The following is a 15,213-nucleotide window of genomic DNA, read 5'->3' on the forward strand; positions in this document are numbered from 1 at the left end:
CACACAAAAACTTGTACGTAATTGTTCATAGCAGCATTAACTGTAATAATCAAAAAGAAGGAACAATACAAATGTCCATTAACTGAGGAATGGATAAGATGTGGTACAACCACACAATGGAAGATTATTTAGCACTAAAAGGAAATGAGGTATAATACATGTTATGTTATCACATGGATGAACCCTGTAAACATTAGGCTAGGTGAAAGAAACCAGTCACAGAACATCACATATTGCATGATTCTATTTATACAAAATATCCAGAAAAGGCAAATTAATAGGACAGAAAGTAGACTGATGGTACCTAGGACTAAAACTTTAGGAGGAAATGAGGAGTCACACTGCCAATGGGGTTTCTGATGAAAATGTTCTAAAATTGATCATGGTAATGGTTGCGTAACTCTGACTACACTAAAAATCACTGAATTATATATTTTTATTTTGTTATTTTTTTAAAGATTTATTTATTTGAGGGAGGGAGAGAGCATGTGTGCACGTGCGCACATATGAGCAGGGAGAGGGGCAGAGGGAGGGGGAAAGAGAGAACCTCAAGAAGACTTCCCGTCAAGTGCATAGCGCGACATGGGGCTCAATCTCACGACCCTGAGATCATGACTTGAGCCAAAATTAAGAGTCGGATGCTCAACTGACTGACCCACCCAGGCAACCCTGAATTACATATTTTAAATGAGTGAATCATATAGTATGTGGATTGTATCTCAATAAAGGTGTTATATTCAAACTACCTCTAAGTAGGAAAGAATAACTAGACTGTGTGAGGCGAACGTGATAACCACTACACTACGGAGGATAACTAGACGTGTACACAGAACATTTTCTTACATAGAGCTCTAGTGCTAAATGAATATAAATCTGGATCCACACAATTTAGAAGATACAGATTCCTGCATAATTCAACTCTTTTATGTCAAAAGGTTAGTTAATAATGGCATATCTTAAGAGTTCTGAAGTAAGATTTAAAGACTAGGACGTTTTCAGAATGTACTGCTGATAGCATTAAATGTCTAATAAAACACTGTCTATACCTGCACTGTCCAAATTAGTAGCCTCTAGTCATACGTGATTATTTAAATTTAATTAATTTAAATTAATTAAAGTGAAAAGTTTACTTTCTCAGCCTCACCAGCCACTTCTAACTGCTCAGTAACTACTTATGGATAGTGGCTACCATCCTGGACATCACAGGTACAGAATATTTCCATCATCACAGGGAGTTCTATTGGATGGTACTGGATACAATATATCTTCTGAACCGAAGAATTTAGAGTATACTCTAGAGCTCTAGAACTTTACATAGTGATGTTAAAATGTACATCACCTCAGAGGATCTATGTATATTTCCAAACTTAAAACTGACCATCCAGAACAAAATAAATACCACAAACTCCTTTAAATGTTCCCACTGGACAAGGTACATACATATATATGAAATAGTCCAGAAATTTTTTCCCAAAAATTCCAAATATTCTTCTGCAATACTACCACCCAAATGAAAAAAAAAAAGTATTCCATCAGAACAAGTATAGAGTTTTGGATTCTATTAAGTACCCAAACAAGAGTCTATAGGCTTTGACTTAGTCATTTGAACCATTTTTGATCTTAGTACTCCCAAAGGTAAAACAGTGATTTGTTTAGAAAAATCTTAAATAAAATACAATCTAACATCACAAAACATTAACACTAGAACCAAAATGTGGACAGTTACACAACTCTTAGTCCTACAATGGCTCTAAGAAAATCAGGTTGGGGTGCCTGAGTGGCTCAGTCGTTAAGTGTCTGCCTTCGGCTTGGGTCATGATCCCTGCATAGGGCTCCCTGCTCGGCGGGAAGCCTGCTTCTCCCTCTCCCACTCCGCCTGCTTGTGTTCCCTCTCTCGCTGTCTCTTTCTGTCAAACAAATAAATAAAGTCTTAAAAAAAAAAAAAGAAAAGAAAAGAAAATCAGGTTAATATTAAATGACTTCCAGTTGGGATCTTTGGTATACATCCGAAAGAAATAAAAAGATGTACAGTTGACCCTTGAACAATGGGGATTAGGGGCACCAACCCCCATGTAGTTGAAAACTCGTGTGTATCTTTTGACCCCCCCTAAAACTAACTACTACTGTTGGCCAAAAGCCTTACTGATAATATAACCAGTCAATTAATACATATTTTGTATGTTATATGTATTATATACTGCATTCTTACAATAAAGTAAACAAGAAAAATAAAGTACTTTTTTCAAGATTTTATTTATTTGAGAGAGTGAAAGAGAGAGTATGAGAGGGGGGAGGGTCAGACTCCCTGCTGAGTGGGGAGCCCAATGCAGGGCTCGATCCTGGGACTCCAGGATCATGACCTGAGCCGAAGGCAGACGCTTAACCAACTGAGCCATCCAGGCACCCCAAGAAAAAAGAAAATATTAAGAAAATTTTAAGGAACAGAAAACACATTTACAGTACTATACTGTAGTTACTGAAAGAATTCCATGTAAAAGTGGACCAGCACAGTGCAAACTGTTGTTCAAGGGTCAACTGTACTTTGACAAAAAGGAACACACAAACTGTCCTAAAGTATAAATCTACAAATAGTTTATGGGTTCAAGTCCTGATGGAGTCCTCTTCCAACCTAAACTTTCTAAAACTAAGGTCAGGTCCTAAACAAAGAAAATAAAACCTGAATATGGGATTTTAGTGCTGATATATTTCAAACAAGTTTTAGAAGGAGAAGCTACATGTAATTTGATTTGCGGCTCCTGGTCAGACAGATCCTAAATGTGCTAGAAAAGCTTTCACTTGGGGGTAGGGTGGAGAAGACAATGGAAGAAAAGAAAAATACTTTTTGAAATGTAGATAATTATCCCAAATCAAGGGTCAAAACAAGGTATTTTTATATAAAGGCTCAGATTCCATGAGAGGAAAAATTATTACTCTAACACCAGGTTTCTCAACCTTGGTGCTACTGACATTTCTAGATACTTCTTTGTTGAGGTGTGCTGTCCTGTCCATTGTAGAGAGTTAAGTAGCATCCCTGGCCTCTTCCCACTAGATGCCAGCAGCAATGCACCCTCAACCCCTAAGTGTGACAACCGAATGTCCTGGGGCAGGGGAAGGGGTGACGTGCACAAAGTTGCCCCTAGTTGAGAACCACTGGCCTAACCTTTACTTTTATTAGCTAATCTTCCTTCCGTCTTTCTTCTTTTCAAAAAGCCACCAAGTATCGCCAAGAGACAGACTTATACTAAAATAATTATTCACTGTTTACCTAAAATTTACCTGGGCATTTTGTATTTCTTTTTGCTAAATCTGGAAACCCTATGTGCAACAGAAATCAAAGATCTGGAATGTCATGGTCCCACGCTAGGTATCTCCCTCACCACTTCCACCGTGCTCATCAAAACAAGTTAAAGATTCAAAGAAAGATTCCCAGAGATTCTTTGATAGCCCGTCTTGTTCGAACCCCAAGGATATTACAAGGCCTTGCTGATCCTAAACTATGCTACAGTTCTATGGGGGACTTACCATTGGGGTCCTTCCTGAATAGAGTGTTCATCACTGTCGCATGGAGTTTCACACTATTCCACTCTTTCACTATTAGTCCAGATGCCTGAAAACGTTCCAGCACTCGATCGACTAATTCCTGCAGCCTGAAGAAATCGAAGGAAGAAGTATAAAAATCTTAGTAAACTCTGAACTCCTGATTACCGATTCAATGTTGACAGAGTATCTGTTCTGGGCCAGTCACTGTACAAGACCCTGCAAAGGCTACAGTCCCCACCACCATGGTGTTCACAGCCTTGTGGAACAGATGGACATGGAAACCGTAACACTGAAATACATCATGAGGATTGTTAAGGGAGGGACCAACCATACATGGAGAGGGCAAGGTTCTTACAGGAGGTTTAAACATGATCTTGAAGGAATATGGAAGCTCAGCATCTCAGGATAGGGCTCAAGAAGCCAGACTCAACAGAGAGTTGCCTAAAAAGAAGTGCTTTATTGCTTCATCCAGTCAGAGACCCTAAAGCTCCCATGTGTTATGTTTCTGCCAGGATCAAAGGAGGTCTGGTACGATTTTAAGACATTTGCTCCCTGGGAAGGAGCCTGCACTCTGAAGATCCCAGTAGCCTTGGACACTGTCCCAGTGTTTCACCGAGACTGAAGCGTAGTACCGATAAAGACAACTATAGGAAAATCCATTGGCTGCATGACTCTTCCCCAGGTGGGCTCCAGGTAGCTCTAAGCAGTAAGGGCTCTGCAGTGGCTGAGTTCTAGCTTGACGATGGCCATTCATTCTAATACCTCTCCCAGAAGCAATTCTTGCACAGAAGTTTTCATCCTGTTCAGGGCTTGTGCTCAATAGCCTGAAGAACTCCCTTTAGGGGCGCCTGGGTGGCTCAGTCATTGGGCGTCTGCCTTCGGCTCAGGTCATGGTCTCGGGGTCCTGGGATCGAGCCCCGCATCGCGCTCCCTGCTCAGCGGGGAGCCTGCTTCTCCCTCTCCCACTCCCCCTGCTTGTGTTCCCTCTCTGGCTGTCTCTCTCTCTCTGTCAAATAAATAAAATCTTAAAAAAAAAAGAGGAACTCCCTTTAACATTTCTTGTAAGGCCATTGTAGTGGTGATGAACTCCGTCACCTTTTGTTTGTCTGGAAAACTCATTTATCTCTCCTTCAGTTCTGAAGAACAACTTTGCTGGCTATGCTGACAAGAGGGGTCAGCGATCCAGCAGGTGTGTGGTGAGCAGACAATGGTCCGAGGCCTCAGGAAGCAGCCATCTTCTGTGACCACCCACTCATCTGATGGTAAAATGCAGCCTGTGGCTTCTACATATTGTGCCAGAATGTCTACTCTGAGACGGAAGCAGCTCATGCTGGATATGTGGCGGGTCCCCATGAAATGACAGGGCAGGGCGTCTGGGGGCAGTCACAGGGCACAGCCTGCCCCTTACAACCTTCCCCTCACCCTTCTCTGAGATTTGTGCTGATGCTCATTGACTTCTCTGGCGCCAAATCATCCTCCGTGAGTCACGAGTGTACTAATGAACAACAGATTTCACATTTTTAGATGGACTAGTAATACTCTTTGTGTCAAACATCACCTCTTTCCTGGATACAGGTAGCCCTGAAAAATTTAGAGTTCGTGAATCTTCCATCACTTCTTGGGCCATGGCCCACGTGTAATGGTCCACAGTGTAAGCACTGTGGCCAGTGAGCAGCTGCTTCTTGAGCAAGGCTAGACAGCTTTCCTTTATGTGAGATGGGGGCCAAGCCTAGCCTGTGCGGCCCATTTGTGGGAGCCTGCCTCAGGCAGAACACGCCGGCTGCAGCAACTCAGTTGCTTGATGTCTGTCTCCAAGTGGACAACAGCCCCTAGTCCCCCAACCCTCCAGGGATCTTCCCCCCATTTAGACATGAGCAAAACAACTCTTTTTGCTTGCACTGCGTGCACTGCAGCAAAAGAAAGTTATTGTCCCCCAGAAATTGACTCGGAAACACAATTATTTTCCTTTTCATGGTTTTCAGGCTCTAAAGTTCCAAATTAATCTTCTTAAAATCCTAATTTACTTTAATTGCTTTTTATGAAATACTGTCTACTAATCAAGAAACATGTATAACATGAGTAAGCCATAATTAAGAATAATAACAATAAAGTAAATACCCATGTCCCCTCTACTGAATTTCAGAACCAGAACACAGGGCTGGGACTGGGGCCGAAGTAAGTGAGGAAATGACCTCGGGCACAAAATTGAAGGGGGTGCCAAAAAATGCAGTAACCAAAATAAATGTTTTAATGCAGTATTTTAAAAAATCAAAATGCCAAAAAAAAAGTCCATGATGAACAGAATATCAAAATTTTGAATGAAGATGAGATCAATGTTGCTGAGTTATCCCTTTGCGTCAGGCTCCAGGGTGGCCTGGCACAGGGTAGAACATTACAACACACCAGTCCCTCAAGATGCTCCGGGCTCTGGAGAGCCCCGTGATTCCACACAGCCTCGTGACCTCGGCACTCCTCAACACGCACCTTTTCTTATCAGGCTTCCTCCACTCAGCTTGACAGCTGCCACCTCTGTGCCTTTTGTTCCCTGAGCCACAGGATCCACCCCCTCCCTCCACCTATGCAGATCTTATCATCCTTCCAGGCCCAACTCAAATCTCACTCTTCCATGAAGCCTTTCTAAACACCCTAACACCCCATTCACTCCCCTGTACCTGTGAGCAGTGATTCTGCCCTTCTCTGAAATGCTGCTCTACTTACGTGTGCTCTACTTAGCATTCTCAGGGACAGTCCCTTGCTGTTTCAAGTCTCTCTGTCCTGTTCCCCTACTAGATTGCATGCTCCTCAAGAGCGTGTTATATTTTCTTGTATCTTCCAGAACACCATTATATTTGGCTTTCAGTAACTACTGGCTGTGATTGGTTAATTGATGGATGTGACTGGTTAAAAAGTGAGAAGTGAGGAGTGCCTGGGTGGTTCAGTCAGTTGGGTGTCCGACTCATGGTTTTGGCTCAGGTCACAATCTCACAGGTTGTGAGATTGAGCCCCCGAGTCGTGCTGCATGCTTGGCAGGGAGTCTGCTTGAGGTTCTCTCCCTCTGCCATCCCCCCCACTCACATACACACACACACACACACACTCTCTCTCTCTCTTAAAAAAAAGTGGGAAGTGAATGTAAAAAATAAAATAAACATGGTCTTGAAGGATCGCTGAAGACTCGCAGATAAAACTGGTAAGGAAAAACACTTCAAGCAGAAGAAATAGTACAAAGATGCCAAAGCATGCGCGATCACATCTTATTTGGAAAACTGCTGATTACTGAATATAGCTGTAGCAGTGAGTGAAGGAAAAGGAACAATGGAGATGAACTGGATAGAAGTGGTGGTCAGACCATCAGAAGCCACAGAGATTTTAAAAAGAGAATGATGTGGTCAGATGTCCATTTCTGAAAGCTGATGCTGTAGCAGAGTAGAAAACATTTTAGAAGAACAGACCAGAGAGAGAGAGGGTGGCTAGAACAGTGTCAGGCATTATTTTAAACACTCGATATCTGTTAACACATTTCATCCTCACAACGTATTATTATCCCTATTTTACTAATGCGGGAACTGAGGCACAGAGAAGTTATAAAACTTGACCAAAGTCACATAACTAATACGTGACAGATCCAAAATCAGAACCCATGCCATCTGGTTTCAGAGCACGGGCTTTAAGGACTGTGCTATGAAGGGGGAAAAGGAGGAACATCTAAACTATGGCAGGGGCAATGAGAACCAAGACAAGAGATTGGCTTCACAAGAGCCGTGTGAGAGAGGCTGGTGCCCTCAGACATGGCGGCATTCAAGCACAGAGAGCAGCTGGGGTGACTCACAAGAGTCTGCCTTACATGACCATGTGGGCCACTGACCAAGATGGGCAGCTGGGGAGAAGCAATTGCTACTGTTATGCTATGTCGTTCCAAGGAGAGAATTAATACTGTGTATGCTTTTGAATATGTGACATGGGACATCAAGTAGGACAGGTCCAGGAGAGGGATGGAAATACAAGCCTGAAACACAAGAGAAAAATCTGGACAAAAGATACAGATTTGAGGGGTGCCTTGGTGGCTCAGTCAGGTAAGCGTCCTCTTGATTTCAGCTCAGGTCATGATCTCAGGGTCATGAGATTGAGCCCCCTGTCAGGCTGTGCTCAGTGCAGTCTGCTTAAGATTTTCCCTCGCCCTCTCCCTCTGATCCTCCCCCCGCCCCGCCCCATGCACACACACACACTCTCTCTCTCTCTCTCAAATGAATAAAATCTTAAAAAAAAAAAAATACAGATTTGGGAGTCGTGAGTGCAGAAACAGTAGATAAAAGCATGGGTGAGATGCAGTCACAGTGGGAAGGAGGATTCACAGTAAGCCACAGGGAGAGCGAAGGATGGAGCCCTAAGGGACACGCCTGTGGAAGGGGCAGAGAAGGAACCAGCAAAGATCATCAGTAAAGAGGAATAAGAAAAGACTTCAGAAGAGGACTTCAAAAAGGCTGAAAGGAGAATTACAGGAGGGAAAAAAAAATAATCAGCACGGTACAATGCCACAGAAAAGCAAGGTGAGAAAAGGAACCAAACAAGGCCTACTTCCTTGTCGCAGTCAGAGCATACCGCAGAGCTCTGCAGAAGCAGGGTGCTAGCACACCAAGACGGAAGCCTTGTACGGAGGACCAAGGCAGAAACCAGAGAGAGGGGGACGGGGTAAGTGCACATCAACTCTTTCCAGAAACTCGCAAGGAAGCAGAGAAACTAATGCCTTGATAATTCAAATGTACAGAGTTGAGGGCAGGTTGTTTGTGTTTGTTTTTGATGAGGAGAAAGAACTGAAAATGCTTACTGACAACAAGAAATTATCCAATAGAGAAGAAAGATAAAACTTTAGGCAAAAGAGGGAACTGACAGAATAAGATCTCAAAGGACACAGGAAGGGCTGATGTGCTCCAGGTGACAGGAATACAGAGGTGAACAAGCCTCTGCCCGAGCAGCTTACACGCTAGTGGAAGGACACAGATGGCCAGCAGACACATACACGCATATACTACATCAGGTGGTGCTCTGTGCCATGAAGAAAATGGAACAGGAAAGAGGGATGAGAATACCACTGGGGGCACATGGGCCATTTTATACAGGGTGATCAGGGAAGGCCTCCCTTAGACAGTGACATGTGAGCAGAGACGCGAGGGACCAGCATTGCGTAGAAAAGTAACAGCACAGACAGACCTATGAGGCAGCATGTGTGTGGTACGACTGAGGAATAGGTAAAAGCCAATGTATGGAATGGAGCTGAGGCTGGAGAGGTGGGGAGGATCATGTCACATGGGGCTTACATAGGGCTCATAGGCCCCTGTAAAGACTAGTTTTTTGTTTGTTTTTTAAAGATTTTATTTATTTATTTGACAGAGAGAGACACAGTGAGAGAGGGAACGCAAGCAGGGGGAGTGGGAGAGGGAGAAGCAGACTCCCTGCTGAGCAGGGAGCCCGATGCGGGACTCCATCCCAGGACCCTGGGATCATGACCTGAGCCGAAGGCAGACGCTTAACCAAATGAGCCACCCAGGCGCCCCTGTTTGTTTGTTTTTAAAGATTTTATTTATTTATTTGACAGACAGAGAGAGACAGCAAAGGAGGGAACACAAGCAGAGGGAGTGGGAGAGGGAGAAGCAGGCTTCCCGCGGAGCAGGGAGCCCGATGCGGAGCTCGATCCCAGGACCCTGGGATCATGACCTGAGCCGAAGGCAGACGTTTAATGACTGAGCCACCCAGGCGCCCCTGAAAAGACTAGTTTTTATGGAGTAAGGCTGGAGCTTTTAGAGTGTTTTCAGCAGAAGAATGACATGATCTGACTGACATTTTAGAAAGAAAACTCTGGCTGCCATGCAGAGGACAGTGGTGGAGTGAGGATGAAGCAAGAAGGCGGTTAGGAGACCCTCGCGACAACCAGATGGCTGGGGTGGCAGGAATAGGGGTGGTGAGAAGTGGAAGCTTTTCTGATATACTATCGTCAAGAGTGGAAGGTAATTCTAGAAGCATTTTTGTCCCCAACATCTGAAAGACTGAATATCAAAGAGAACAATATGTCCAAGGATTCGCGAGACATCTGTAGAAAGGGAAGGGCAGTGATGAAATGGAAAAGCAGGCTGAGCAAAGCCAGGCTGTGGAGGCTCCTCGGGCCAGGGTGGGTTGGAATCTTACTGCGTAGGCTGCAGGAAACCAAGGAGGGCCAGTAAGAAGCAAGATACGCAGACAAAACCAAAGGCATGGGAAGCCAGTTAAGAGAGATATGCTTCCTGACATAGCGGTCTCAATTTTTTCTCTAATTACAAAATTATACTGAAAATGAAGAGAAGCATAAAAAGGAGATCATAACCTGGCCATCCACATAGAAACACTTAAGTTTTGTTATATAATTTTTAGTCTTTTCCTACAGATATATAATCAATTTTAAAAAGACAAAACATTTTTCTAAACTTGCTTATTTCACTTAATGTACCCCAAATATTTTTCTGTCATGGAGGATTTTTTAAAATATCATTTTAGATACCTTTCAGAGGAGCGATGAGAAAGGCTAACCAATAAAATATTGATAAGGATGGAAAAAGAGGACTGACTCATGGAAATGACTTAGTCCCTACTTTCCTAAGGGGAAAATGAAATATATTCATGCTGCACATAACCCTGATTTTATAGTTATTGATTTAATTAACTGTGCATGTGGACCTCCAAGCAAAGACCTACACTGTACTGGTTCTGAGGTTTCTAATTAACACTATGAGAGAACCACAAAGTTTTGAAACACTTTAAGCATTACAACCTAAGTCTGAACACAATCAAGCACTGCAAAATCCACCTCAATTACAAATCACAGCAGAGGGGCACCTGGGTGGCTCAGTCAGTTAAGCATCCAACTCTTGATTTTGGCTTAGGTAGTGGTCTCAGTGTCATGGGGTCCAGCCCCACATCAGGCTCAATGCAGTCAGCTTGTTCCTCTCCCTCTGCTCCTCCCCCCATTCGTGCTCTCTTTCTTTCTCAAATAAATAAATAAAATCTTAAAAAAAAACACATAAATCACAGCAGAATGATGCCTCTCTTTTCTTTCTCCTCTATTAAAGAAAAAGAAGTGATTAGGGAGTTCAGTTAGATAGAAACAGGGAATAGGAAATATTAGAGGAGGGAAATTAAACTAAATGAAAGAAACCAATTTCCAGCTCTGTCTTTCAGGAAAATTAAGATTTCTGTCCAATTCACAGACTTAAGACTCTGAAGAAACTAAAGTCCTTTAAAAAGTTCTAGTCTAACCTCTCATTTTACGCAAGAGGAAATGAAGCATAGACAGGATGAGTTGCTCAAAGTCAGGGCAAAGAGACCAGAATCCAAGTCAGTTTTGCTGTTACCAATTCACTGTGCATTCCACAAAGATTGGCTCTTTATCTTATTCACTGCTTTATCTTCGCACCTAAATTAATGCCTGACACATAATCAGTTCTCAATAGTTATTGCATGCATGCATGATTCACTGATGACAAATATTTTGGGGTTCTAGTAAAAGAACTTAAGGGTACTTGGGTACAGTCACTAAATTTCAGGTTGATGTCACAGATACTACATTTAACAATATGTCCGTATATTTCTAACAGTACAGTCTTTCAATTCTTACTTCACTGATCCTTTCCTGTTTGACTACGAGTCACAGAGCCTTTGGTTCCTCATAAGTGAATTAAAAATATAGGGCTGCTATGAGAAAAATTATGAATTATTCTTAAGCAACTTTATTATTTAGATAGTGCTTAAGAGTATGGAAACAGAAGACAGTTATTTGTGCCTTAAATCTAAGAAGCTCTTAAAAACCTTAAGTGCTCCAAAGCTCAAGCATCCCAGAGCCATCTTTACAGATATGGATTTGTACTGCAGAAAGATCACCAACTCCCTAGAAAGTGCAAATTCCAGGCTTCTGTTTGGGAATTCTTTTTTTCCAGTTTAATTCAGTTCCATACTAAGTAGTATTTCCTGAGTGCTTACTGTATACAGTCATTATGCTAGTCACTACAAAAATTAACAACTAAGCAAATATAGTCCTTGTTATTAAGGAGCCTGCAATCAATTAAGGTAACTATAAAGGAAGACAATACAAGGTGCTTCAGGTAATTTAAATGTTGAACAGAGTATAGCTGGCTTGGAACCAGAACAGGCTATTAGGAGGATGGGCTTAGGACAAAAAGCTAACTGTACCCAATTCATTTTGTGTATCTGCAGAATGAGTGAATTAAGTACATAACAAACATTCACTGAACATCTATGAACCTGAGTTATAAAAGGCACTGGATATGCAATGCCAAAGAAGAGTACGCCCTGCCATGAAGAATCTTATAGTCTACTTAAGAAAAGGAAAAAGAAAGGATAGCAATAAGGAAAAACGGCGTATGAACACAAAAAGATGAAAAGTAACAGAAGAAAAGTTTTAGTCACAAGAAACAATATTAACAAAGACACAAAGAATCATCAATAAGTGGTGAAGCTGGCCTGGGCTTGGGCCAAGTACAAGGTAGTGGAAGATTAAATTGAAATATTAAGTTGGTCTTACCGTAAGATTATCTCATACCGGAAGACCTTGAATGCTAGACTGAGGAATATGAATTAATTCAAAAGATGATGTGAAAGGATGGGAGATTTTTTTCTCTAAGTTTTTATTTAAATTCCAGTTAATTAACATACAGAGTAATATTAGTGTAAATATAGTGATTCAACATTTCCATACGACACCTGGTGCTCATCACAAGTGCACTCATTAATCCCCATCACCTACTTTACCCACACACACCACATCTTCTTTATCTATTCATCAGTGGATACCTGAGCTGTTTCCATAATTTGGCTATTGTTGGGAATGCCGCTATAAACATCAGGGTGCATGCATCCCTCTGAATTAGTATTTTTGTATTCTTTGGGAAAAATACCTTTGTATTCTTTGGGAAAACAGTGCAATTGCTAGATCATAGGGTAGTTCTATTTTTAACTTTTTGAGGAACCTCCATACTGTTTTCCAGAGCGGCTGCACCAGTCTGCATTCCCACCAACAGTGCAAGAAGATTCCCCTTTCTCCACATGCTTGCCAACACCTGTTGTTTCTTGTGTTGTTGATTTTAGCCATTCTGACGGGTATGAGGTGATATCTCATTGTAGTTTGGATTTGCATTTCTGCTGGGAGATTTTTAAGCAAATAAGTCCTATTACAGGCTATGGCTTAGAAGGACAAATATGGTTGTATTTCATGAGATCTATACACACTGACGGAAAAGTAACTTCTAGGTTACGTGTCATAAGAATGAACTGTTAAGTCATGTGTGTAATGTCCTGTTTGTGTAAAATGATATGCACAGTAGACAATGACTCTCAGCATGTTTGTTCTGCTTACCGTCTACTGGGGAGGAACATGGAGAGGGGCAGGGCCGGGGGAAAGGGAGCCAGTTAATTTTCACTTTACCCATGCGTAAGCCTATACTTTAAAAGAAAACAATGCAAAAAGAAGCAGCTTTGGGGCGCCTGTCTGGCTCAGTCGGTAGAGCGTGCAACTCTTGATCTCGGGGTTGTGAGTTCGAGCCCTACATCGGGTATTGAGATAACTTAAAAATAAAATCTTAAAAAAAAAAAAAAAGGAAGCAGCAGCAGCAGCAGCTTGGGTGTGAAAGGAAGATGGCAAACTGAAAGACAGTACAGAGGTACACCAGGCTGCAGTGCTGTGGAATTTAACTCTAACTGCACACATACACATACACTCTCATCTTCTTTTCACCAAACTTCTCAAAACAGTAGTCTGTTTCCAACTGTTCCTGATCCCCTCTTCTGCCCCAGCATGAGCACAGGCTTCACAGTTAGAGCGAGGTCAAACTGTAATTCTACCACTTCCAAATACACGCTAATTACTACTGACCCTGACCTGACCAAGTAAACCTGAACAAGTATAACACTTACCTGTTATACCAACATTATTGGGAAAAAAAAAAGAATCAGATAATCTAAAAAAAAAAAAAAAAAATCACTTGCTATCCGGAAAGAACCACTGTTAAGATTTTTATGTATTGAGATTAACTGATTTATTTCTCTCTTGCCTCTTTTCCCACTTTTGAGGTGGGAAATGTAAATGTGTATCTACAAATTGTTTTGTAATCTGTTTCATCAGATAATACTCTATAGTGAATATTTTCCATTTTTCCAAGACATCATTTTTAGTTGATCCCTAGTATTCTCTATTCTATAGATGGTTCTATAGTTTATTTCCCACTCACCTGATTGTGATGTTTATTTAGATTGCTTCCAGTATATACTGCTACATGCAATAGATATTACACATACAGAGATCTCCCACATATAGAGATCTGTCCACATATCTGATTAATTCCACTAAAAAATTCCTGTGGGGAGAATTAGCAAATCCAGAAAGTATAAAATAAAAGTGTCAGTTTGCTTTCTGGAAAGTCCTTATTTATAGCTTTACCAGCAGGGACCTTCTCATGTCACTCATCAAACATCTACTTAGTTTTCTTCTATTTTTAAAATTTGTGTGTTTTCTTTTCACAGTTTAGTGCTTAGGCAGATTTAGGATCCTTCAGGTAAGGGTCATTTTACCCATCTGTGTATCTCTTATGGTGTCTATTTTGTTAGTACTATTTATTGTTGGGTATTTATCTTTTGTCCAACCACTTATTAGCACTTTTATTGCTCTCTTATCAATTTTAGCGCCTTTTTTTAGTAGACTGTAATGTTACCCTCAACAGCAATTTTTGTCTTCAACCATCCTCTGTTTTATAGTTTAGGATTTAGTGTGAACTTCCGGAACAATGTGTTTAAGAGTAATGGTTATTACAGACAATCATGCTTTATTTCTGATTATAATGGCAATAATAAGCCCAATAAACTACCATTCAATAGGATTGTTGGTTTCTGCTTTAAAATAGGTATTTATCATATTAGGCAATATCTATTTTCTGAAAGTTTTAAATGAAAAATAGGCTTAATTTCATCAAAAGTCTTTAAGGCGTGTATTTAGATACTATTTTTAAATTTGTTCTGCTGAGTTGGATGTTATTAGATTTCCTGGTCTTAATTCATCTTTGTATTCCTGAGATTAATCAGCTTAGTCATAACGGATCATATTCATCTGACTCCTACACTCCACCTTCAGAAAACTGCCCAATCAATCAGAGTTGACTTTTCTTGAATCTACATATCAATTCTCATCACTATTGTTCTAGTTCAGGCCTTGCTTCTCACCTGGATTCCTATAATGACTTTTAAATACTCCCCCTCCTGTTCCTGGCTCTTCTTTTCAATTACATATGTAGTCTTATAATTGCATTAATTTATATAGAACCATTTGAGGAGAACTGATATCTTTTTTAAGATTTTATTTATTTATTTGTCAGAGAGAGAAAGAGAGAGCACAAGCAGGGGGAGCAGCAGGGAGAGCAAGCAGAGGGAGAAGCAGGCTCCCCGCCGAGCAAGGAGCCCCTTGCGGGACTTGATCCCAGGACCCTGGGATCATGACCCGAGCCGAAGGCAGACGCTTAACCGACTGAGCCACCCAGGCGTCCCTGAGGAGAACTGATGTCTTTATGAAACTAAGTCTATCAATGAACATGAATAATCTATTTATAATTTGTAATTTTCTGCAAAAAGGTCTTACACATACTT

The 15,213-nt window shown here is 41.4% G+C and overlaps 1 protein-coding gene across 6 annotated transcripts in view; it reads right to left on the minus strand.

The window, feature by feature from the left end:
* ASCC1 (activating signal cointegrator 1 complex subunit 1) overlaps positions 1 to 15,213 on the minus strand; it is a 105,611-nt gene that overhangs the window by 26,630 nt on the left and 63,768 nt on the right. For all 6 annotated transcript variants that reach the window (XM_027596387.1, XM_027596388.2, XM_035724273.1 and 3 more), the window contains exon 8: positions 3,523 to 3,647. In XM_027596387.1, coding sequence (XP_027452188.1) covers positions 3,523 to 3,647 — 125 coding nt within the window. The remainder of the gene's footprint in view (positions 1 to 3,522; positions 3,648 to 15,213) is intronic.

Source organism: Zalophus californianus, chromosome 15 (genome assembly GCF_009762305.2).
Source record: "Zalophus californianus isolate mZalCal1 chromosome 15, mZalCal1.pri.v2, whole genome shotgun sequence".
NCBI lineage: Eukaryota > Metazoa > Chordata > Mammalia > Carnivora > Otariidae > Zalophus > Zalophus californianus.